The following is a 24,654-nucleotide window of genomic DNA, read 5'->3' on the forward strand; positions in this document are numbered from 1 at the left end:
TAAAATACCATAATTGCTTTCTGCTGAGGGACTGTCTATTTTTTATAAATTTCTGGCAACTGCCTCTACTTAACTTTCTTGATTGAAAACGACGAGCAGAGGTCAGTAAAATACCAAAATCGCTTTAGCATTTTCTAGATTCCAGTCAATAGAAATTGTCTTCCACGAGCACCCGTAGACAATAATATTTTTTTCAAATCTTGTATTTTCAGTGATATGACCACCGAAGGCCCTGATTTTATATTAAAAACAGAGTTTTTGGACTATACCATTTCCTGCTGAAAGGCAATATTTCTCTCCATGTGTTCCCATACCTGGCGTGTCACGCAGTTTGGTTCTTACTTTCCATCATGTTAAAGAACAGTAAATGTTTCAGCACCCATGCTAATGTGCTGCATAGCTAAATACATATAAGGTCTCAAAGGCAAGACCGATTGCATTGCAAATGCTTGTTTATACTTCTCGATGGCTACAGAGAGCCAGCTTTCTAGGATTGGTAATGAATATAGAGGTGAGTCCCACATTCAGACCCTTTGCATATTTAACTATCTCACGGGTATTAATTGAGGAAATGCTGGACTGCCTTCAGCTGTTGAGCATAGTCATATTCTGAGGACCTAGGCAGTGCTTAATCTGTAAAAGAATGGGTGCCAATTGTCCAGAGCTCTGCTCAGAAGCTCGTGGCTGGTGCAATTAAATGTTGGTGTGCAGAATACGAAGTCTGCGAGGTCCTAAATCCATATTGTGCCTCTTTAATCCACTACCAGACACTCCGTGCCCCTTTAGCTCACTCCTGCAGGTTCCTGCGTTCTTTCTTTATGACAGTTTTTCTGTCTTTCTCTTTGTCCGTCTTTGTGTGTTTTTCCATCTCTTGCTCTCAGTAAATGTCTGCTGTGGAACAAAAGTGTTGGTCCCCAAAAAGGAGTGCCGGTGATCCCCACTGCCAACAACCAGCTCAAATTAAGCACTGGACCTAGGATTCAATAAAATCTTCTCTATGGCTAATTTGTACAGGTTCTGGTTTTTATGGCATTTATTTTTTGGGAGACTTTTCCAATCTATCTTTCTCCATATTTATTTTTGTCCATGCTACCAGTCAGTATTTTTACATATTTATTTTATGCTAGCTGAAAACATTACGTTGAATCCAGTATTCGGAAAAACCAAATGGGATGACTGTGCCCTGGCTCCCTTTTGCCGGTATGTGTAATATTACTGATTATATTGGCATATGGTGCTCAAGGAGGGGGTAATCACCCAAGACCCCGCAATTCAGATCCAAAGATCTGTACAACAATTTAGATCACGCCTTGGCACACATACAGACAGTGTTCGAAGTTAATCACTTATATCAAAGACAGGCATTATATATAGACAAATTTAATGTTCTCTTGTTGTTCTCTTGTTGGCCAGAGCTACACCAAGAGAACATTAAATGTGTCTATATATATAATGCCTGTCTTTGATATAAGTGATTAAGTTCGTACACTGTCTGTATGTGTGCCAAGGCTTGATCTAAATTAAATCCAGTATTATTCCATACTTACTTCACTGATAAATGTCATTCGCACCTGTATGATTTCTGCTTTTAATATAAAATACGCTCTTCTGTAAAGATTAGCATTGTCATACAAACACATGCATGTATATACCTATTTAGACTTAGTTAGAGAATTGTGCCCCTTTTTTCTTCTTTTTTTTTTTAAATCACCGAGCTGCCAATTACCTTACTGTTTTCACTGACACCAATAAGAGTGTCTCAAAAGAAGGCCCAAATTACATTTTCCTGTTTCTAAAACTAAATACAACCACGGATAGTTTTCTGTCTCTATTTAAGCTTAAAAATCTGCAAAAATTGAAAACTAGTATTTTTATTTATAAGTAAGGCAATGTCATTCCTGCCCACAGTATAACTACCTCCTAGTCCTTAAGTTGTTGTAATCAATCATTTCTTGCTGGAGTAAGGATTTAGCTGAAAAATGTGCCCGCACATTGCTTACTTCACAGTGTTATGGTGTTTGTTAAAGCCATGGACAACAGCACATCCCTATTACTGTTCTCTAGAGGTCTTACTTTCATGGAGCTAGTGCTATGTTGCCTGAAATTAAGATGGCCACTTATTTGGCTCCATGGGAATACATAAATTGTCCTGAGCATACATCTGTGATGCAGCTCTTGCTCTCACTTTTACTTCTGAATATGATACCTCATGGAGTGTAAGAAACACAACCTCTGTTGCCACACCCAATGTTGAAAATTTTACAATTCAGACAATATGCTAAAGTTTTAACGATCCTTTCTTCTTATCGCATATCTGTTGATATCTCTCCTGTTCGCCTACTCAAAGCACATTGTCTTTACAACGTTCACTGAGGGAGTGGCGGAAGTGATGCCGTCTCCAATCTGTGCCTTGTTTTATCTGGTGGGCAATTTGAAACTGACGGTGTGGTTGAAAGGTTTGTTTGCGGAGTAATACTGGAGTTTTTTTGTCAACCGTTTACGAGCAGCCAGGTGAACAATGATAATTTGTTGTAGTTTCAAACTTGATAAGAGTTTTCTTCCCAGCCTTCAAGGCTTTAAAGTCTAGCACTCACATTTTCACAAGTAGACTCGAATGCCGTGAATCGATTTACGGAAGATTCTCTTACGAATTATCAGTTTAATTTTGAGCCAAGAGGGTATACGGAAAAAACTTTTCTGCCAACGCAGTGTAAAATGGCTTTGTAACGTCTTTTATCAAATTTTCGATCTCTTTATAGACAAATTTTGTAAAACTCTTTCCCACACATCTGATAATATGGTTCCTCCAGTGCCCTAGCTTCCAACATGGGTTTGTGATGTGTATGTTGATAGCGTTTAACAGGATACGCACAAAAGAGAGCATCTACATGGAGGTAAATAAGGAACTGTAAATTTTATGAGAATAAACGGGTATGTCTGGTTCTAAATTATTAACTAATCGAACGGCCAAAAGGAATACAAATAATATTTTTTATGGCAGCCCATTGCGCACAAAAGATCATTTTGTCCCAAATGTTCTCCTACTGCGGAGATCTCTAACAATGGTTTGAGATTTGGGCTACCACCCATGAGAGTGAACTGTCAGGACAGTGGCGTAACAAACTTGAGGGGGCCCCCCTGCAAAGTACTTAGAGGGCCCCCCTCACACTTCTGACCCAATCAGGCGCTCTTAACCGCGGCCCATGCATAGTGACGGAGGGGGCCGTTGGATCTCCCGCACCAGTGGTTACACCACTGTGTCAGGACATTTATTCCAAAAGCATAACTTTTAGTCAAGCTTTAGAGGAACTAACCAATGTTGCGTGATGTATGTTTTGAAAGAAGGAGCAGTCCTCGATTCCAAATGATGGAACGTGACTGGATCATCTTTCTTGTCTCAGCGTCAGAACACCATGTTAGTCCTACAGAGCTCAATTCAGAGTCACGGTTCAATGTCATGCCTGTGTTATGCAGGTATTTGTAGATAGCGAGAAGAAGGCTTTGACAAATGATTGTAGTAGGAAGGAAAGTTGTGAAATAATAGTTTCTTTACAAATGGAATCCCTTTCTATTTAAAATAGATACTCGCAATGTCTTGCATATAATGACATTTACATACGAGGAGGAAATAGCCAAAAAGCAGATGTCAAAGGACATTAGTAGAAATGGAACACTCAGGCAAACATGGTTAAACTTACAGTTTCATTGGTCTTACTGTTCAATATTTTCTTTGGTTGACTTCTTACAAAAAAAGTATGCGATATGTGCACATGAACGTCATAGTTGTCAGCCGTAGCTCACAATACAACTTGATGTGAGAATCATGTTATGTTATATGACTTTTATATAGCGCAAATCACCATCAGGTCTCTAAGCGCTTCTAGAGAAGAGTGAGCAAGTCACTGGAGCAGAAATGTCAAGGCAGCAGCGGTGGCAAGAGTTACACAGATGTTAGCGCCTCTCTAAATAGGTATGTTTTTAAATGCTTCCTAAAGATGAGCAGAGCCGGTTCCTTGCGCAGGTACTCCGGCAGATCATTCTTGATCTGCGGGAGGAAAGCAGAAAATGCTCTACCCTCTTTAGATTTAGAGATGTACCTGGGGGGAGCTAACCTGCAGGCCTCAGATGATCGTAAAACCCGGCCGGGATTCCGACGCAAAAGCGAATGCTTTCTTGGTATATGCAGTCATGTCTGTAATTTTTCAGTCTACTATTTCACTTAGCTTCAAGATATTTTCTGGATTGTGATCCATGTGCTCAGATCTACAGCAACCGGCTTAAGCTAGGTTTATGTTATGTGTACCCTGTTTAGTGAAATGTTCAAAGGAGAGGGAAGTAATGAAAGTGTTCTCTATCTCTAAATCATAACTGCACCCTCCTTTCTGATAGGGCACCACATCTCCAGACTAAATAAAGCTTCTATAGCCTAGCTTGCGAAAAATATATGTTGGGATTTGGATTTACATGTGGCAGTTCTTTCTAGACTGTGGAGCCATGTCAAGTATGTGGTCCTTTTCACTCCTAAACAGAGTTATTTCTAGTCATTTAATCCTGAAACCAGTAACACTACTTCATGTTGGCTCCTAGAGCTAAGTTTTCCTTTTTTCTTTGTTTCTGTTTCTTAACTCATCATTTGGACCTCCTTATTCTTTACACACGATTACCCACCCATTATTTCCCTGCCCCAATCCTTCTTGCTCTTGTCTCATCGTAACCTCATTTACTTCTTGTCTGCACCAGTTTCTTTCTACACTTTCTCCGCCCTTGCTCTGTCTTCCCATGTCCATTATAACATTTCAACCCAATATTCTGTCCACTCCTCACCCGTCCTTCTCTAATTCCCCTTTCTCTTCCCTACCCCCCCCACTGTTTAATACCTCCATTCTCTCCACACACTTTGTGTTTTCCTCTCGTACATCCCCTTCCAGTTCATACCCTTCCTTAGTCAACTATTTTCTAACTCTCTCCCCTGCCACAACCATCATTTCCTGTCTTCCTTTGTCTCTTCGTTTGCCCATTCGTTCTGTGTCACTTCATCTTTCCTAATATTCTCCTTGTTTTTATTATTTTTCCTTCTACAGAGTAAACTCATTGCTGGTAAGATCATCCCAGCCATCGCTACGACCACCTCAGCAGTTGCTGGCCTGGTGTGCCTGGAACTCTACAAACTTGTGTTAGGACTGCAGCACATCAGCTCATACCGGAACAGCTCGCTCGACCTGGCCCAATTCTTGTTTGCCTTTTTTGAGCCACTACGAGCACGTCCTAAAAAGGTAAGCAACACAACAACAAATAGATGTACTAACAAGTACCAAGAAAATAAGCATATTCTACCAGAAGCCACACGGACACTCACTCACTTGTAAGTTATGTATCCTTTACCAGCTCATTTCTACCAACATCCTGCAAGGCGCTCCAATAAATTTATAATGCAAATCAAAAGAAAATCATCAAAACACTGATCTCACACCCAGCACATTTAATTATTCATGTCCCTCCCTTTGATTCATTTTCATAAAATATATTTATTAGTGCAATATTTAGAGCAGGGCAAAACTAGTATACCATCAACAGATGTAGAAGCATAGAAGAACCAACTGCTTACCCCTGTATCATGGGGATGAAACTCTCATTGTGCCCACAGTGGAATGAGACCTTTCACCAGCCTTGGCCTTTATGTTACTCATACCAGCTAGTCTGTCGGCTAGAAGGGTTCTTTTAATTATGTTCACACTTTTTCAAAGAGGGTTATTCTGAGTTAGACTGCCTTTTCCACACTAGCTATGACCAGATGCCTAATTGCAAGGGTAAACAACCCTTACAATGAATCCTTCATTCCACATGAAATTACAACGACCGCATTGTAACAACACATACCATTACCCTGCAAGTCATAACAACGACTTGCGGCGGGGGGAGAAGGTGTTGGTTTTAAAATCCAACACCTGCACAGACTGGAGTTGGAATAGTAAATTATACTATCTCAACATCCAGCGCCCCCCTCCCCAAGTCATTGTTACGACTTGCGAGGTAATGGTATGTGTTGTTACAAAGCGGTCGTTGTAACGCCTGGGTAGTAATTGCATGTGGAGTGAAGGCATGCGTTATAAGGAGGCATATTCAATTGCAAATGGTCCATCAAGTTGGCATACATTTTACCCTTGAAATGGCTCCTGCATCATTTTTCTTTTTAGAAGTTATTTATATGTTGGTTAAATGAAGCCTTTTCAATATGAAATGAGGAAATCTCAGGATGATCAACAAAAAACAAACCCTGGCCTAAACTACAAATGCTTGAACGATGTTAGGGAATAATTTAAGCATTCTAGATATTCATTAATACATATCACATAGTAATTTCATATTAAGATCATGAAGGCGCTCCAGGGTAGAGTTTAAAAGCTCTGTTATTCAGTCCTTCCAAAAGACATTTATAACAAAGACAATAAGCATGACTATCGTACTAATCATCCCAACCCGCTTCATATAGCACCATCAATTGCACTATTACATGTGTTAATTGTAGGAGCCACATTAAAGGAAAAATAATCAATGGAGACTGGTTCACTGTGCTGTGACAGCATGGTGGATCTGTAATCATTTGTATGATTTCTGAAGATGGACCTCCAAGATGTTCTCAAATGTAATGCCCTCAGCATGCTGGGAGTTGCTTCATGTGCTCTGGGATATTTGTAAGATTTTTCTGTCCAGCGTCAGTGTAGTTACAGTGGTGGTCCCGGAAAGAAGGGATGCCAGTAGAAATGCTGCCCTAGATTGGTCAAGGCATTCGATAAAATTTCCACTAACGCTGTGTATGCCAAAAGGATGTTTTTTAAGGTGGCGATGCAACGGTCCTACCATTGAAAAGACTACATTCCCATGCATCCCCAATCTAGACAGGGGACCAAGAGAAGGGTTGGCAGGATACCCATAGAATAAAAGCAACGTCTTAATACCATAAATGTAGACAGGTAGCCATGTCTTATGATGAATAAAACATTTTCTGTCTGTTTCCCTAACTGTTGTGCTTAGGGAGCTAGAATAGAGTGTGTTAATAAAATATTTTTAGTTTACTTCCATGTAAGAAAAATGTATTAATTATTAGTTATAATACCATTCTTAAAAATATATGTATTGTCCTGTGTATCTTTTCTTTTTGCACTGTGTATTAAAATGTCAAAATCTGTTGCTCAATGTGCCTGAAAGAGCAGAATGCACCACCAAATTTGCTGTTCCCTTGCCGGGGAACATCCATAACTACGCGGTCTTTACACCGCACTACCATTACAACACTGCTTTTACAACGCAAGTTGTTACCACGACTTGCGCTGGAGGACGCTCTCGGCTAAGGAATAGTAGATTTACTATTCCAACACCTTCCCTGGCTGGTGTTGGAATAGTAAATCTTACTATTCCTAAGTCCAGCACCCTACAGCGTAAGTCGTGGTAACGACTTGCGTTGAACAACCAGCGATGTAATGGTAGTGCGGTGTAAAGACCGCGTATAACATCATACATCCTCCCTTGCCTCTCTGATTTAGTGAACGTGGCTATATAATTGGGGCTCATCCAATGACTCTGTTTCATGTAAACCCAGAGTTAATTCCACAAGGTTTCACAGTCAAAAGAGGACTCAGAAATCAAATCTTCCTTGTTTTAAAAGCATGTACATGCATTTGATGCTTCCTTATCTGCAATTACTACAGGTGTGTGCCCTGATTGAACACTGTTCAAAAATTTACTTAAGTAGCTGTACTGGCTGGTAAACTACTCATATAGTCTGGAATGCATTACAGGATGCTAGCTAGTGATTCGAAAGTTACTTTTCTGTAACAATGTTGTTTTTGTTGTATGTTACTTGGAATCTGAAATGTTAAAAACTCATCCTGTCCTCTTTGGAGGTAGACAAAAATCCTTCCTTCTACTACTATCCAAAATGCAGATTTTCCACAGCTGTGATGGGTAGAAAATCAAGATTTTATTACAGACACAGAGGCTAATATCATGCAATATCACTTTATTGCACCTGTACACAGCAGCAACTAACAGAACAAGCATTGGCATTGCCAATAGGTCTCGCTTGTGGGACCTTATAAGTATTTAGTTTTGCAGCACAATATCCGATTATGCAACAAGGATATTGTGCTGCAAAACTAAATACTTATAAGGTCCCACAAGCGAGACCTATTGGCAATGCCAATGCTTGTTGCTACATGTTCCCTATTGAAAGCAGGTGGTTTGTAATTGCAGTGTGTACAGTCCGTAATGATTTAAGAATCGGACCTTCCACTTGTATTTTTCATTTTCGCAAGATGTTTGATTGTATGCTTCTTTTTACTTTGTTTTTGAAAATGTATTTTGGTATGTATTACTTGAGACTTGTGCTTTTAATCTATTTAGCGTTAATTAATGCTCGCCTACCACGTGTAGTTAAAGTAACCTCTGCAGTGTAACGTATCTAGATGAATCAATTTTCCAGGTTTCTTATCACCATTGTTGCAAATTCTACAAGTTTTAACTAATGTAAGAGGCATTTCGACCGTGGTGAAGACTTATTTATTTAAGCATCCCACACCCGCATGGCACCGAAGAACTCTGCGTCATGATGAAATGTAATTAATGTTCACTTCAATCTGGTGAGCTATTTGCCTGCCAGCTCGCAGCGTGATTGGGAATTAAGATGCTACAATTAAGAGACTGCTTCACGACGGTGTTGACGCTGATGCAGTTATTCAAGCATTGACCATTTTCAAATGGAGGTTCCCGTGCCATGCAGCTTCTATAGCTGCAGTAATTTCCTAAAAGGTTTCTCTTCCCACTTTTTTTACCTGTTGAAAAGAAGCTGTGAATTGGCCACAGTTGCAGCTTTAAGTGCCGCAAGAAGAGGGCTACCGTAGCTCGCTGTGCCGTAGGACTCGAGCTGCACCTAAATGGTGAAGCCCCACATGGTCAACGCTTTTGGGGTTGCTTGTTCTCTTACAGAGGGGAGGCAGACTGGCAGTTAAGGGGCGGGGCCAAAACGGATTTGCAGGTGGCTAGTTTTTGTAGTGGCACAGGGAGCGAACCAGCATTGGCAAAATCTGCTCTTGCTTTGCTAATGCTTTTCGGATGGCAGTAGCTTTTATTGTTGTCCGCATTTGCAAAGCCTGTATTGGCGACAGGCATTTTTAAGTTTTAGTTCTGATCTTTCAAGGAGTCTGCACCTTGCATGACTCCGCATTGTGGGTAATTTGAAAGCAATTAAAAGCACGACTGGTTTCGGCTATTGATGGCTTTGCAAGTACGAGCGCAATTTTATAGATTAAAAAAAATTATTGTTTTTCATGTGCTGTACTAGCGCAATTTAAAAAGAATCAACTTTGGCAGAGGCAAAGGTGGTGGGAGAGTGATGGTGAAGAAAGAGAAAACTGGGTGAGCTGAAGCAGACGTGACACCGAGCTGCAGCAGATTTTAGTGTGGGAGGGTTACGAGAGAAACTAGGTAGCGGAGCTAGTGAAAGACCACAAACGTACATTCGAAGTACAGACCAGAGATGGAGAATTGAAAGCAAACTATGATCTCCATTGGAGTGCTGAGAATGACTCACGGGGAAAAAATACTAATGTAGCAAATTACAGTAAAACATGAAGCGCCAGCTGGCTTACCGACTGCTGAGGCAGAAAACAGACATGCGATGTTTGCAAACAGCAAGGACAATACCGTCAAAGGCTCTCTGTGAGGTCTTTGCAAGCTATGGAAGCAAATGGTGGGGGCCTGAAGGAGGAGGGGGTGCGAGGGATGGGGAAGCTGGCTGGGGAGAGAATGCAGAGCGCACGCTGGGCGAAGCCCTTTGATGTGCTGTGAGCGGCCGGGAATGAATGATTAGGGGAGGAGAAGCGGGAAAGTGAAAGTACGGCCGGCCTGCGGCCGGCCATGAATAATTAGGGGAGGAGAAGCCCTGGCCGTGAATGCGCGTGCATGTTTGCTCACGTGGTTCACATGAACTGCATGAAAACGCCAGCAAAAAGCTGGTGGTTTCATGATGTTTTCGCCACTTGAATTCTCGCTCCGCTCGATGCGCATGCGCGCATCGATAGGTCGCGAGACCTAAAAATGACTTAGAATCAAAACCTTCTAACATTCTTGAACATGCATAAACACTCAGAACCAACAGCCATCTTCCTTCTTTTTTGTTGTGAATAACCAAAATTTAATTTTGCACAATGCTGAAAAATCCAATGAAGTATCCTCTGATTGTCCTGTTAACTCCACCCAATTCCCCCCAAATTTTGTTACCCCAGCTTCGTCACCTGGACCTCCTTCTTAAATCTGCCCTAAAAAAACAAAGAAACACATGAATAGGGTGGAATTATATGTTTTGTTTTTTTAGTCCTCATCTCACAATGGCGTCTGCAAACCTTGTACCATTTTTGCACCCTCGATACTTCTCGTGGTCCATTGCGTTCACTCGCCCCGAACCTCCCAAGCCTCGCATCAAGGGGGAAAGCCACCCCGAGGTTCCATGACCTGGTGTAATCATAGGACTATGGGAAGGTTTTTCTTATTCCGACACAGCCCTTCATAGTGCTATGGTTGCTAACTTGCCCACTTAATAAAGTCCTCCCAAATTTCCCCCGACCTTCATGGATTACATTCAACATCCATATTGCCAGTCCACTTAGCCACTTTTAACCACTCTGTGGGATGTGGGGGAGCAGGGTCTAGCCAATGTTTACAGACATCGTCCCTGGCTAAAAGCAATGGGTAGAATACCAGGCCCCTTTGCTTACTATTCAAGGTGCCTTTCGTATTGTTATCCACCCCCAGGAGTACTAAGGCCGCTGTCAAGACTTTAGATTCCCCTAAGATACCCCTTATAGTGGTTTCTACGACCTTCCAGTATTCTTCTATCCCTGGACATGTGAAGATGTGTACATCCTTGGCTTTTGGGAAGTTGCATTTTTTTTCATCTGGGAATTGGCCTCAACACAAACTTAGCCACTCTTTGAGGAATCTAATACAGCCTATTAATTAAAAAAATGAGGTTGTAGAAAATGTACAGGTGTGACTATTGAATATAGTAATTTTAAAGAGTCCATCCAAAGAGATTGTATATTCTCTTCCTGGAATACATCCAACCAGATCGCATAAGGAGCCTGTAGTTTCTTTTCCTCAGCCTCCAGGAATTGTCTATACCACTTTGAAACTTCTTTACTTTTTAGGCTATCTTCCTGGAGGAGGACCTCAAAGTCCCATAGCCCACCTGTCTCCCGGGAGACTGTTGAGAACCGTGACGTGAGCTGGGTGTATTTAAGTTTAGACAATCTATTGCCAGTTGTGGCGCTCATCCCCACCCAAGGTAGCAAACCTTCTGCTGATACCAGTTCTCCCCACTTAGAGACCCCTGCTTGCTTCAAGGGAAAGCTCAATCCATCCTTCAGGCATTCCGGTGTCTCTGGGGATTCCCAAATCGGTGCAAATTTTGAGTAACACCCGATGTTTAACATCTTTCTCACTCCACACCAAAGTCTTAATGCTGTTTTTAGAACCTTCAATCTTACTTTTTTAAAGAACTTTTGGGCGCCAAATTTACATAGGAAAGCTGCTGATCCAAACTCGTCAATCATTTCCCCTAGTAGTACTCCCCAAGTGGAAGAACCAGGCTCCCCCATAAGCATACAGACATTTTTTAATTGCCATACAGAAGAGACTGAGGTCTGGCATGGCCAACCCATCCTCTCTAAGATGACGCCTTAGCTTTTTCCAGGTGAGCCGTACTCCACGGAATACCCAGATGAAGCTAGTTATTTTCCCCTCTATTTTATTGATTACTTCCTTGGGGAATTTAAGTGGAATGCAATTAAAAAAGTATGTCAACTTTAGGAGGATAGACATTTTTACTAAGTTGACTCTCCTATAGATGGTTAATGGTTAGTTCTTCCACCTGCAGGTGGAATTATATGGGAGGGATACTATTAGCCTCCCTGTCCGTAATAAAATCTTGATTTTCTACCCATCACAGCTGTGGAAAATCTGCATTTTATGGCAAGGCACGAAAGCCAATATTGTGCATGTTCAAAGCCCTGCTATAGCATTTTCCACATTCTCCACTGGTTTAAAATAGAACTAACTTGCCATAGCACGCCTAGTTAAATGTGCACCGAATTGACTCATATCTATCCCCACCTTTTTCATAATCTCCTTAACCCATCTAGCAAGGGTTGAAGTAGACACTGCTCTAGACGTATGTCTAAAAGAAATGGACAACTGCAGCTACCCTTCTAGTCTCAAACCCATACTACTTCAGACACTTAAGAACACAAAGATCATCATGATCCTCAATCCTTGGATCTTCCTGATATTAAAGCATACCCCTTCTGGTTGAAAACGTCTTGAAGAAACTTCCAAAGCCCATCTGAAAGAAACCAAACAAAGCAACATTGCTTCTTTCCAAGATAACAATTTCAAAGGTAGCACCTCATCAATTCCCCAACTCACAATCTCTTTCAACTCTTCAGTCACGTCCCATAAAGAAGACTACTTCTTAACAGGGGGTACCTCTATTTGAATGCTTTCGACTAATCGTCTTACCAACACATACTGCCCTATTGGCATGCCATCCACCAAAACATGCCCTGACGAAATCAATGACCTATACAAACTTACTGTACCATACAACAATCCTTCCTTAAAAACCTCCATCAAGTAATTAACAACCTCAACTACAGAAGCTGATATGGAATCCACACCCCTTTCTGAACACTGACAACTTCATCTCCTCCATGCCACCATGTATGCCTTTGATGTTCCTGTACCCCAAGATTCCATGATGAGCTCTGAAGCTTCCGACAATATTACTGACACCTGCCAAATTCTCCTGAATTCATCCAACCCATCAGTATCAATTGACCTTTCTGAACTAACTTGTGACTCTTCCCACAGCATTTACCAACAACTGTGGAAAACAGTGTAGCAACACTGCATTGTCTACCAATACACTCATCACATCCGGAAACCACACCTGAGACTGCCAAAACAGAGCTATCAAGTAGACCTCCCTTTCTTTCCTGGCCTTCAAAAGCAGCCTCTACATCACTGGTGGAAGGCATAGAATCTTCCCACACTCCACTCTTGTAGAAATGCCTCTATTGAATTGGCACCAGGATCTGGTCTCCAACTATAAAAGATCAGAAGCTAAGCATTCAACCTGCTTGCAAATAGGTCCACCTCTAGTGGACCCCACCTCCACTACAAACTCCCAAAACACCTCCCTGTTCAACATCCAACTTTAAAATTCCTAAAATTCCAACCGCTACTACATTGATCAGACCCGCAATATGCTGCGCCTGAACCATTATATTGTGATCCAAACATTAATGCCAGAAGTCCTTTGCTAACTCTGACAATGCCTTCGAACATGGTCCTTCCCAACTTGTTGACATATCTAACCACTGAAACATTGTCCATCTTCAACAATACAGAGCATCTTTCCTGATCCTTCACCAGCCTCTTCATAGCAACAAATCTACTAATAACTCTAGGCAATAGATATGCATCTCCTTCTCTTAAACAGATGTATGCATGTTCAAAAATGTTAGAAAGTTCTGATTCCAAGTCATTGTTCTTTTTGTTGCTGTTGTGTATTGTTGCAATAAATTGACAATGCATAATATTGACCTCCATGCCTTGCAATGAAATTAAAAAAGCTATATGGGTGGCATAACTTTTCTGATTTTAATGTCTAAAAGATGGCACCATGTCAACTCTTATCGTCCAGACCACCGGAATGGAGTGCTGTTTCAGTCATTTGGAGTGGACCACTCTGCACCTATCAGCAGGACAATGAAACTGACCATATGTGTATGTTACATATTTTTGAGACCCTTTGAAGGAGTGCTCATAATGTTCGACACATTTCCTGCACTTGATTATTAAGGCAGAACATATGCGAATTACATTACATTGTAAAGGAGGGTGGATGGAACAAAATGTTCCAGATTCCTCTATTTTTACATTTAGGCTAAATGTTTCTCATATGCCTTTAAGTTTTTCAACAAGTTCAAACTCAACAGTTTCTCATGAAATGTCAAAGATGTATGGACCAAAGTTGTTTGTATTTTGGGGCCGTGGGCACATTTTTAATAGCATATGACAAGCTGTGGAGAACGACAAAAGGAACATAGTTTATTTTAGGACACCTTATTTTATACCAATCACACTTTTTATAGAGTCACAATTCTACCCCAAGCCCTTTGTATCATACAAAGTGTGGTACAAATCTCTAGGACATAGGTATGAAGATCATAAAGAAATTCGGCAGAACTGCCAACTTACACGGTGCCACAGTGTGTCACGTGATGTTTACTCCCTTCACACATCACTTGATGATGATCTATATCACATGGTGGGAGGGAAGAGAGCTGGAAACCCCTATACTGAGTATGTTACCAGCTTGTCTTTGGAGGCACAAAGCAGCTGATGTCCATTAAGGGTTTTAAAAAAACATTCCTGAACATCACCTTAGCCTCAGAAAGCTTTTGTATTTGTATTGAAGTAGGGGAGGGAGTTGGTGCAGGCAGTGGGCTGGGCAGAAATGCCTCTCAGGCAGTTCTAGAATTAAGCCCCTCCCCCTCCTCATAGTGTGCATTTTTTTTAAGTTAGTAGTCCCCATTCAAGGATAAAGGGACGGCTCTTAACACCCTTATCTTGTTATCTGACTCTTTACTATGAGTCACATGGATTCCTGTAAACGGAGTATTTTTACAGGTGCACTTTATTTCACAGACACAAGAAACACTGAACAAGAACACGCCCCAACCATACAATTATGCCATAAAGTTAACGTAACAGATAAGCACTTTAGCAAGAAAAGTAAAGATGAAAATGAAAGTCATGATTCGTGAATATATTATTGGAGTGAAGTAACAGTATCAGAACAGAATCTGTTTATACTTTGTTAGCAGCGGCCTGGTCAAATAAATGAAATAAGCATGTTGTAGCCATGAGTATAGACGGGGCCAACAACAAGCAGATATAAAAGTGGCACTTTATTTAATTGCACCGCCTTTTGAGGAAATGGGATTGTGCAGTTGTTTCTGTCTGCTTTTGAGAGCCCTTCAAATGTACTCCGTGTTAATGAAGTTGCGTCAAATAAAAAAAAACACAAGGTAGATGATTGGTTACCGTATATACAGAATTTGTGGCCCCAGCCCACTTGGCGGCAGGGTGCCTACATCACCCTGGGTCATTATGGACACTTTTTAAGGCCCTGGAATTTTGTGTAATAGCCTATTACATTTTAGGCAAATTGGGCCTTGCTTTCTTTCACTGAGTAATTAGAATAACAAACCTGACATCACCGACTGTCCGAGGCCAGGGCGGAACATGGTCGCCTCTTGGAACGCTTACGTAACGTTAACTTCGCGGCGCACTCTGCCCGCATGCATCGGCAGGGTGATAGGCCTGGCAAACTGTTGACTTGGCTGATTGCACGGGAGGATCGTTCGACCCCCATCTCAGCAATACAAAAAGAGGGAGGTGGTTCACTTTACACCCAGCGCCAAATACACAAGGCATTTACTGGTCACTACTCGGGGCTGTATCGTTCACGGCTACGTGTCCCACTGTCTGACATAGCCGAATATCTCTCGCCCTTGCAACTGCCCACCCTAATAGCTGCGCAACAAGATGACCTTGGAGCACCTCTGGACCCCGAGGAACTCCGCGACACCATTTTCAATCTCTCGAATGGCAAGTCTCCGGGACCGGATGGCTTGCCAGCCGAATTCTACAAGGCCGCCTCGGACATCCTTATCCCCCACCTGATGAAAATGTACGCTGCGGCCACGGACGACTTCTCCCTGCCCCTGACACTTGATGAAGCTACCCTTGTATCTCTGCTCAAACCCGACAGGGATGGCGAGCGCATGGGATCCTACCGTCCTTTAGCCCTCCTCAACACGGACTATAAAATTCTCGCTTCCACGCTCGCCCGACGACTAGCCCCTATGATACCCACACTGGTACACCATGACCAGAACGGGTTTGTACCGATGCGCCACACGTCCCATAACATCCGCCGTCTCTTCCGCATACAAGAGTACGCCACAAGTCGGTGGCCACGCGCCGGGTGCCTGGTACTAGACCTGGAGAAGGCGTTTGACTCGGTGGAATGGCCTTACCTGCGAGCAGTCATGGACAAATTTGAACTGGGGGACGATTATGAGACCATGGTTGGCCTCCTATACCGCAGACCCACGGTCCGCGTCCGCACTGGCGCACTGCTCTCGGACCCAATACGTGTACAGAGGGGCACCAGACAGGGCTGCCCCCTGTCGCCCTTACTGTTCGCTTTAGCTGTGGAACCCCTGGCTGCGACGCTCAGGTCCCGAGGGGCGGAGTGAGGTATACCAATGGCGGATGGCCTACATGCGGTGTCATTATATGCGGACGATCTCCTCCTCTATATCAAAGACCTGTGTGATGTTCCGGCATCCCTAACTGACATTTTTTGCACCTTTGAGGAAATGTCGGACTTGAAAGTAAATTGGGTCAAATCGGGGGCTTACTCCTTTGACCCGAATGCTCCAGAGAGCGAGATACGCATCGGTGGCGAGAGACTACAGTGGTATCCCACGACATTCAGATATCTTGGGATTCACATTTACCGTGACCCTGCAGATATATTGGAGGGAAACCTGGGGCGAGCGATCGCATCCATCCGATCACAAATAGGGTTCTGGAAAACATTACCACTGAACGTTCCCAGCCGCGTAGCCCTAACAAAAATGATAGTCCTGCCACGGCTACTGTACTACTTTGCCAATATTCCATCTTATGTCCCTAACCGAGTGTTTCGCGACCTTGAAGTCCTACTGCGCGACCTGATCTGGAATAAGGGTCGGCCGCGCATTGCGCTGGCGAAACTATATATGCCTACCGAGACGGGGGGACTGGCTGTTCCCAACATGGAGCTATATTATCTGGCGGCACAAATGCAATGGGCGTCAGGATGGCTAGGTGGTAAGAACTTAGGGGACACCGCCACGGACACCACTGTCTGGTCCCAGTTACAGATCCAAGTCCTGTTTCACCCGCTGACCCTGACTCCCCGCCCTTCACAACTGTATCTTGCGGTGGCGCGCAGATGTTTCCTCCGCTGCCTGCGCCTAACCCGAGAGACAGTACCGTATGCCCCGATACTCCCTCTACTGGGCACTCCGACTGCAGCGGGGACTCTGACGGCCGTGAAGCTTGACAGCTGGACCGCTGCGGGAGTGGAAACACTAGGGGACCTGTACTCTGATGGCGCCCTCCTCCCCTTCGCCAATCTCGTGGAAGACACATCTCTTCCAGCTGGGCAGTTCCTATTACACGCGTCCCTCACCCACACGCTGACTGCCGCCTGGGGCGACATATCTGACGAGCTGCCCACACACCATCTTATACAATACCTCCATGTTATGAGCAATGGCCCGCACATAATCCACTGGCTGGCACAAGCTCTCCTTCTCCATACTCATCCCGCCACTGCGCAACTGAGAGAGAAATGGGGGAGGGATTGAACGGATAAGGAATGGGCAATGGTCCTGGCTGGCCCAGTTAACATCCCACGTAACCCTCGCTTCAAAATCATACAGCTCTACATACTACTCCGTGCATACCTCACCCCGGACAAAATAAATAGGTACTTTTTGGTTGCGGATACTGCCTGCAGCCGCTGCTCCTTGGTGGGAGCGGACCTCCTCCACATGCTCTGGCTCTGTCCTGCCCTTCAACATTATTGGGATGGGGTAATCACACTGCTTACGCACTGCACCAAAGAACAAGTGCCGAGGACTTGGGAGGCCTGCATATTGGGATTATACAAACGCACACTTCTGAACAAGGTCCCAGCCCGGTACTGGGATCTTGGACTGATCACGGCCAAGCGACTGCTTACCAAGCGGTGGAAGGCTGCCACACCCCCACACATCCGACACTGGTGCCTATCGCTCACAAACTGGGCGCGAGCGGAGAGCACTGTCCAGCGGCGAGAAGAGACAGCGGGCCTTAGGAAATTTCCGATCGCACAATACTGGGATGACATCCTCCAGTCCTTTCAACAGAAATGTGTGGAACAGGGTATCACGTAAAGAGATATATACTGCCCCCCTTCCCCTCCCCACAGTGGACACCATGAGGAACATCCACACCCAATGGACTCCCCTACTCATATGATCTTCCCTCTTCCCCCTCCCCAACACCTACGCATAATTGAATCTTCACATATACCACACTGCTCGCTGCCTACATGACCCCCATGCCTTGATCGCCACACGCTACGAATCTGACTGTCCCGCATTGGCGAGTGTGTTGCCCCTCCCGCACCCACGTCCCCACACGTCCAACCATCGCTTGGGGTTCTGCCACCGAATGCCCCACGAACAATACTGTATTACCGCACCCAACACGCCCCTATGACGGTGATCCCCCCTTGAATACTTGGCATACAGGCGAGACACCCGCCATCATCTCTTGCCTACCCGCCCACTGGACCACTACCGATGCATTGGCCCTGCACTTCCCTCCCTCAACCTATGGCAATCTCTACCTCCATTCCCCCTCCCTTTAGCATATATTTTCCATGTTACTGTTCTAAAGTTTGATATACTGGTCCCATTCCCCTTTGGACCAGGCTTTTCCGAGTTGGATATTGTACACGCTACACCATGGGACCTTTGAGAGTAGCAGTCATGGCCGAAGTGATCCTTTCTGAATACCAGTACAAACACCAGACACTCTCATCAGAGAGGATAAGCTGTATAGATATTCGATCACCGACACACTTAGGATGCTAAATAGCCTCATCCCTCGCTATTAATACCCTGCGTCCTCTCGGGAGGGGAGCTCCACTGACACTCCTCCTCATACCCCACGTGTGTCACAACGGACCACGATCCATTTGAAGGCATTGAGGAGTGCTAGCATAGCCCTATACCCACGGGTTCACACATACTACAAAAAAATGAAAACTCTACAGACCCACACCTCCACGTCACCAAATATTTGTATGATTGTACAATGTTGAAATAGACCGTTTACGCCGCCGAACCTCAGGGTTGTCGGCCTTGAGGCTGTGTTCATCAAATACCTGTGAAACAACTCAATATACATGCGGCTGGCCCGGATGGGTTGTAAGCGGAACGCTGTGTAATACTCCTGTTGACTAATAAAGGTCTTAAAATATAAAAAAAAAAAAAAACCTGACATCACTTATTTGTGAGTGTAAAGTTCAGGACTGGAAACAGCGCCTGTAATGACCTGGAGTAAGTTGGTTACCCTACTTGGGCGTAGGCATGTAACTACTTTGCTGAAAAGGGGAAATATCACTCGACACGTTTCCAGGGCATGGAGAGGCCCACAATACAATTTCCTAGAATTTTTTTCCAGTGGAACATCTGTTACTTTCCCCCAATTTTAACAGCTGAAACTTAATGCTTGACAACCGCCAACGTTCTTCCTCCTTGCTATTTTCTCACACGTTTTAAGTGCGAGAGAGACATGTTACTTTGATACTTTATAATTCTGCATTGTAACGGGTTTATACCGTTCTCTTTCAATGTCAGAAGATATCAAGGAGGGAGAAAGATGGTTGCTTCCACGTTTTAACGTAAGGTCACCCTCGTATCGTTGTCTTACAATTTTTCCACTCAGATAGGGGCACGTTTCTGCACTTCAAGGCCCCTCGCTCTAGTATTCTCTTCCATTGCCTCTTCACTATAAGATTAATATTGGATCATTTTGGAATAACTAAAGACCCTACTCTTCTGGCAAGACATGCCAGTACAGTTAAGAGTGGTCTTTGCGGCATAGGTCTTTGCGTCATAAAAGGATAATTTTGTTGTCCATCTCTGCAGTGTTTTCTTGATTTAAGGGCTTTCCTCTCTGTTCTTGTGTTTGTCCAGCCCAGGAGCATTTTGGTCGCAGTGTTCTGATTGAAAGAGTTCTATTTTTCCATCTCTTACTTCAGGGGGCACTTTTTTTGGGTTCTAAATTCTGCATTGGAGTTTATGTTTCCTAGCGCTCTCCCACTATTTTTCTTGTCTCTCCCCCACGCTGATTTCGTTCCTCCCTCCCTCGTTGGGTTTTTCAATGCTTGTTTAACTTATTTATCCTCCCTGTAGACTTCTCCTGCTCCTTGTGTAGTGAGGACGCTGTAGTGCCTATTGGCCATTTTGGTGTATTATAAAACGTATAAACAAAATTGGACAGAGAATATGTTTTCCAAAGGATCAGATAGCATAGATAGAACTCCCCTATGATTTAGAAGCACCTACTCCAGAGAGGGATTTAAGTTTGATCTGGTATAGACTGACATTCATCTCACTCCATTGAAAGGATCAAATAGAGTGAGGAACTGAAATAGACATAGTGTGTAATACCTCCTCAATCACCTCCACATGTCAAATGGAGTAATGCCGGATCTGCCCTTTGACCATTAGAGCCCCTCATCGGCAAAGAGAAAGAACTCTTGAGTCACCCCTGAAGGAATTTCTTCCAGACACACACATAATGTGACTTTATCATGAACATCCATCAAACCACTAGAAGTGAACACCCCAGAGACTGGCCATGGGCTGCATGTGCCAATCCCCTGTGCGCATCAAATTATGGAGTTCACAAGATGTCAGTCGCCAACAAATTCTGTGCACCCACCCAGATATTCTGGGGACTGTCTAGTTATGTTAAATGTAATACTGCCAATCACAATGGTTTTAATTGCCCCCAATAGTGGATGGTACATGTATAATTAAATGTAAAAATATTTATTGGCTTTAGTCAGTTGAGCGCAGCCAATCATAGGAGCTGCGGGCTCTTTTTTCCATCCTGTACTAATCTCCTGAGTGCAATCTATTCCAAGGCAAAAGCCTAGATATTCCACCCTTTATTAACCAGCTGAGACCATCCACTGCTAGAGGTGACAGATTTTGTAGACCTGTGCTAATTCTTGTGTTCCTTTAGGAAACAAGTTCTGTATCCCATCCTGTTCAAAACTCCCGCCCCAGGGGTGACAGGCTTTATATCCATGCCTGTATTAATCTGCTGAGTCCATCCAGTCACAGAGGAGACGGGTTCATACCCCTGTGTAAACAAGCCTGAGGTTTTCCTGTCCTAGAGACGGCAGACTTTGTAACTCACCCATAGCTTAACACCTGAATCCTTAGTATTTCTTAGAGATGATAGGCTCTGCATTCTTCCAAGTAATAATCCCCTCCACGCCATTTATTCCCAGTAGTGAACAGTTCTGTATTTATTATTCATGTGTGGTTACAGCCCTCAACTCTGGTTTCAAGTTTATAAAATGCAGTTTTTGTGAATAAAGGTTTGTACTTTTGTACCTGCTGGTGTTCTGGGGATACTTGTTTGTTGCTGTCTGTAGTGAGTCGCAAGTCTGTCCCAGGATTGTATTCTGCAGTGTCTTGTGGGCCAGGTTCTGTATTCCTCCATTTAATATTATTCTGCTGAGCCCTCCCAGTTTTAGGACCCCAATACGAGTGACTTCCTAATTCCCATGGACATGTAACAGCAGTTCCTGAACTCTTTGGGATTTTATGAAATCTGCTCCGTTCTTGTAGATCACTTTCACAGAGGTTTCGACTGCTGTGAAAACCAGGGAGAAATAAAGAATGGCTAGCGGAATCAAACATAAAAATGACAGATTCCCCAGTAATTCCTCATTTCTTTGTGGCCCCTCAGTTTCCAACTCATAATGACCCGGAATTTCCACACCCATAATTCCAGGTTTGGAGAAAATTCTGGCTATTTTTGGACCCCTCTTAATGGTGGCCATAGAGGTGACAGGCGTTTATTTTCACCTTGTGCTAACACCACTGCACACATGTATGTCAAAGGGTCACAGGTTCTATATCCCCACCATGTGATTATACATTCAACCCAGAATTCTGAAAAAAGACTCGCTCTTTTTTTCACCCTGTTTTGTTCACCTAGGACCTTACAGTCTAAGCTGTGACAGGCTTTGTAGGTCACCCACTATTAATCCGCCCAGCCTACCCATTCCTAGAGGTGCCAGGCGTTGTCTCTCACCCAGAACAAAGTACCTGCATCCCATACATGCCAACATTTTAAAACAGGAAAATGGGACAATTTGAGAGAGAAAAAAATCAGAGGAATGGGTTTTCCCAAGTGACTTCAATTGAAGGAGAGGCAATTTCAGTTGGGAGATTGCGAAACATTTTCGGATTAAAAAATATGGAGCCTATCACCTGAATCAGGTCTATTGGCATTTATGGTACCCGTATATGCAGGTCTATTGGCATATATGGTATCCATATATGCAGTCTATTGGCATATATGGTATCCATATATGCCTCATGGTGATAGACTTGTACCTCACCAAAATTATCCCCTCAAACCGTCCATTTCTAGAAGTGACAGTCCAATCCCTCTATTACTCATGACAGCAAAGTTTCCCAATTCCATGTTTGATCAGTTTTGCCAGTACAGGTTTTTTCTACATTGAATTCTGGGACGCGCAGTCCTGGTTGTAGAGAGCCATCTGGGCCCTCTACTACATTGTTGCGCTTTCTCATGCATCCCTACACCGCTCGGGGCGGGCTCGTCCCGAAGGCATAAATGAAGGGGCCGGAGACCGCTCGAGGTCTTCCGGCCACAAGTATATAGCAAGAATCTGGTGTCCGTTATTTCAGCGCTGCTGAGGCCCAACCTAACCTAAGACCCGCCGCGCTACATTGGCGACGAGGCCGGTCGCACCCCACGCGTGCCCACCTACCTTGAGTGTTCATTCTGGGAGCGTGCGGTGCCCACCCGCGTTGCCCTGCTCCCGCTGGTGCCGAGTGAAGATCGCAGGAGAGATCGTGGAGCGCACATGCATCGCTCCACGCTGGTCAGCGCCTGCGGCCTTTGTGAACCTGACGACTGCGCTGCCAGCTCGAGCCCGCCCACGCGTCTCCCTGGCCATCGGGAGAGTGTTCAGCCGGCGGCGCTCGCTCGTACGGCCCTCATTGGGGGGTAAGTGCCCGCTGCCCCACCCGCACGCCGCTCCTCACACGCAGACGTCTCTGCTCCTGCCCCGCTGCTGTACCAGTGCAGCGAAGACGCCTGCAGGCCCGAGGTCGTCCCTCACACCCGATTCCTAGCAGCGAGGCCCCGAGACTGGGCTGCCCCTTCGCTGCCTGCGCCCACTGCTGCACAGACTGCCAAGCACACTCTCACGCCCCAGGAACCTCGTGTGGGGCCAAGTGTGTCGCTGTGCGTGGAGCAGTGCCTGGGAGATTTTCAACAAGCATTGGCAGCTGCAAGAAAAATAAAAAGGAACAGTAAAGAAAGGAAGGGAGAGTGTAGACTTTCTGGGACAGCAGGCGACACCTGCAGGATCACGTCACTGGGGCCTAGCCTGCTTATGTTTCCCCTCTCTCACAAACCTGCGCAAGAGGGCTAACTGCGCCCCCTCCCAATCTGCACGCACGCGGAGCTGCTGCACGGTCGGCGACACAGGACCATGTGCTAAAGCACACGTCCCAGAGCTACATGTCAGCACGCAAACCGCGCCCTTGCGCTCCCGCACCGTCGCCTGGCCGCAATGTGCAATACACCGGCGACAGGTGCTGCCGCCCAGCAGGATGGAGGGCACAATCCAGTCGTCGATGCCAATCATCCACCACCGGTACACACCCACACTGCGGTTGCACTGCTACCCCCCTTCAGCGCAGCCTCGGACCCCGCTACGGCCGCACCAAGATGGAAGGCCTGGGTTGGACAACTCAACCATTACTTCAAGGGGACAAGGGAAACGGATGGCACAGTGAAACGGTCACGCCTCATCTACTTCGGGGGCGCGGAGATATATGATCTATGCGAGACGCTCCCCAACACCGGAAACGAAGATGACTATGAGGCGGTGGTCGCCGCGATCAATAGGCACTTTGACCCACAGCTCAACCATGATTTTGAGAAGGTGAAGTTCAAGAGAGCGTGGCAAACCGATGCCGAATCCGTCGACATGTTCTATGCGCGGCTACACCGGCTGGCTAGTACGTGCCCCTTCACAGACCAATGGGATAAAATCCATGACCAGATCATCCTAGGCTGCCGCTCAAAGCTCCTGCGGAAGCAAATCCTCCGGCAACCTGGAATCTCGCTGGACGAGATCCTGGTCCTGGCCCGCTCCCACGAGCTGTCGGACGCCAGGGCAGAAGAAATGGAAGCCGCCCTACATACACCGATCGCCGCGTCACAGGCACCCGCCAATCAAGGAGGAAAAGGTGGATGCAATCCAGAGACGCCCCACGACGCCTCGCCAGGCGCCGAGACCGCCACCAGGAGGACCGTGTGGATACTGTGGCGAGGATCACCCCGCGACGGCCATATGCCGGGCAAAAGGGAAAACGTGCTCTCGCTGCGGAAGGCAAAACCATTACGCCAGGGTGTGCCGCGGCGGGCGGTTCCGACCAACTTCGTCGAGGTCCAGAAGCACGTCTCAGCGTGTTTGCCAAATCTCCCTTGACGACCCACCGTCCGGGTCAGATGACCAACCACAGGAACGACGCCCTATGTATGAGGACGACGAAGAGGTTTTTGTGGTGTCATACGTAAGCAGGACAGGGACTCATCGAAGACCACCTCCCATGTGTTCAGTCTCCATCGAAGGCACTG

The 24,654-nt window shown here is 45.0% G+C and overlaps 1 protein-coding gene across 1 annotated transcript in view; it reads left to right on the forward strand.

Moving 5' to 3' along the window:
• UBA7 (ubiquitin like modifier activating enzyme 7) overlaps positions 1 to 24,654 on the forward strand; it is a 1,199,654-nt gene that overhangs the window by 616,249 nt on the left and 558,751 nt on the right. The window contains exon 22 of the mRNA XM_078661236.1: positions 5,082 to 5,273. Within this exon, the coding sequence (XP_078517362.1) occupies positions 5,082 to 5,273 (192 nt within the window). The remainder of the gene's footprint in view (positions 1 to 5,081; positions 5,274 to 24,654) is intronic.

The sequence above is a fragment of the Lissotriton helveticus genome, chromosome 9, assembly GCF_964261635.1.
Source record: "Lissotriton helveticus chromosome 9, aLisHel1.1, whole genome shotgun sequence".
NCBI lineage: Eukaryota > Metazoa > Chordata > Amphibia > Caudata > Salamandridae > Lissotriton > Lissotriton helveticus.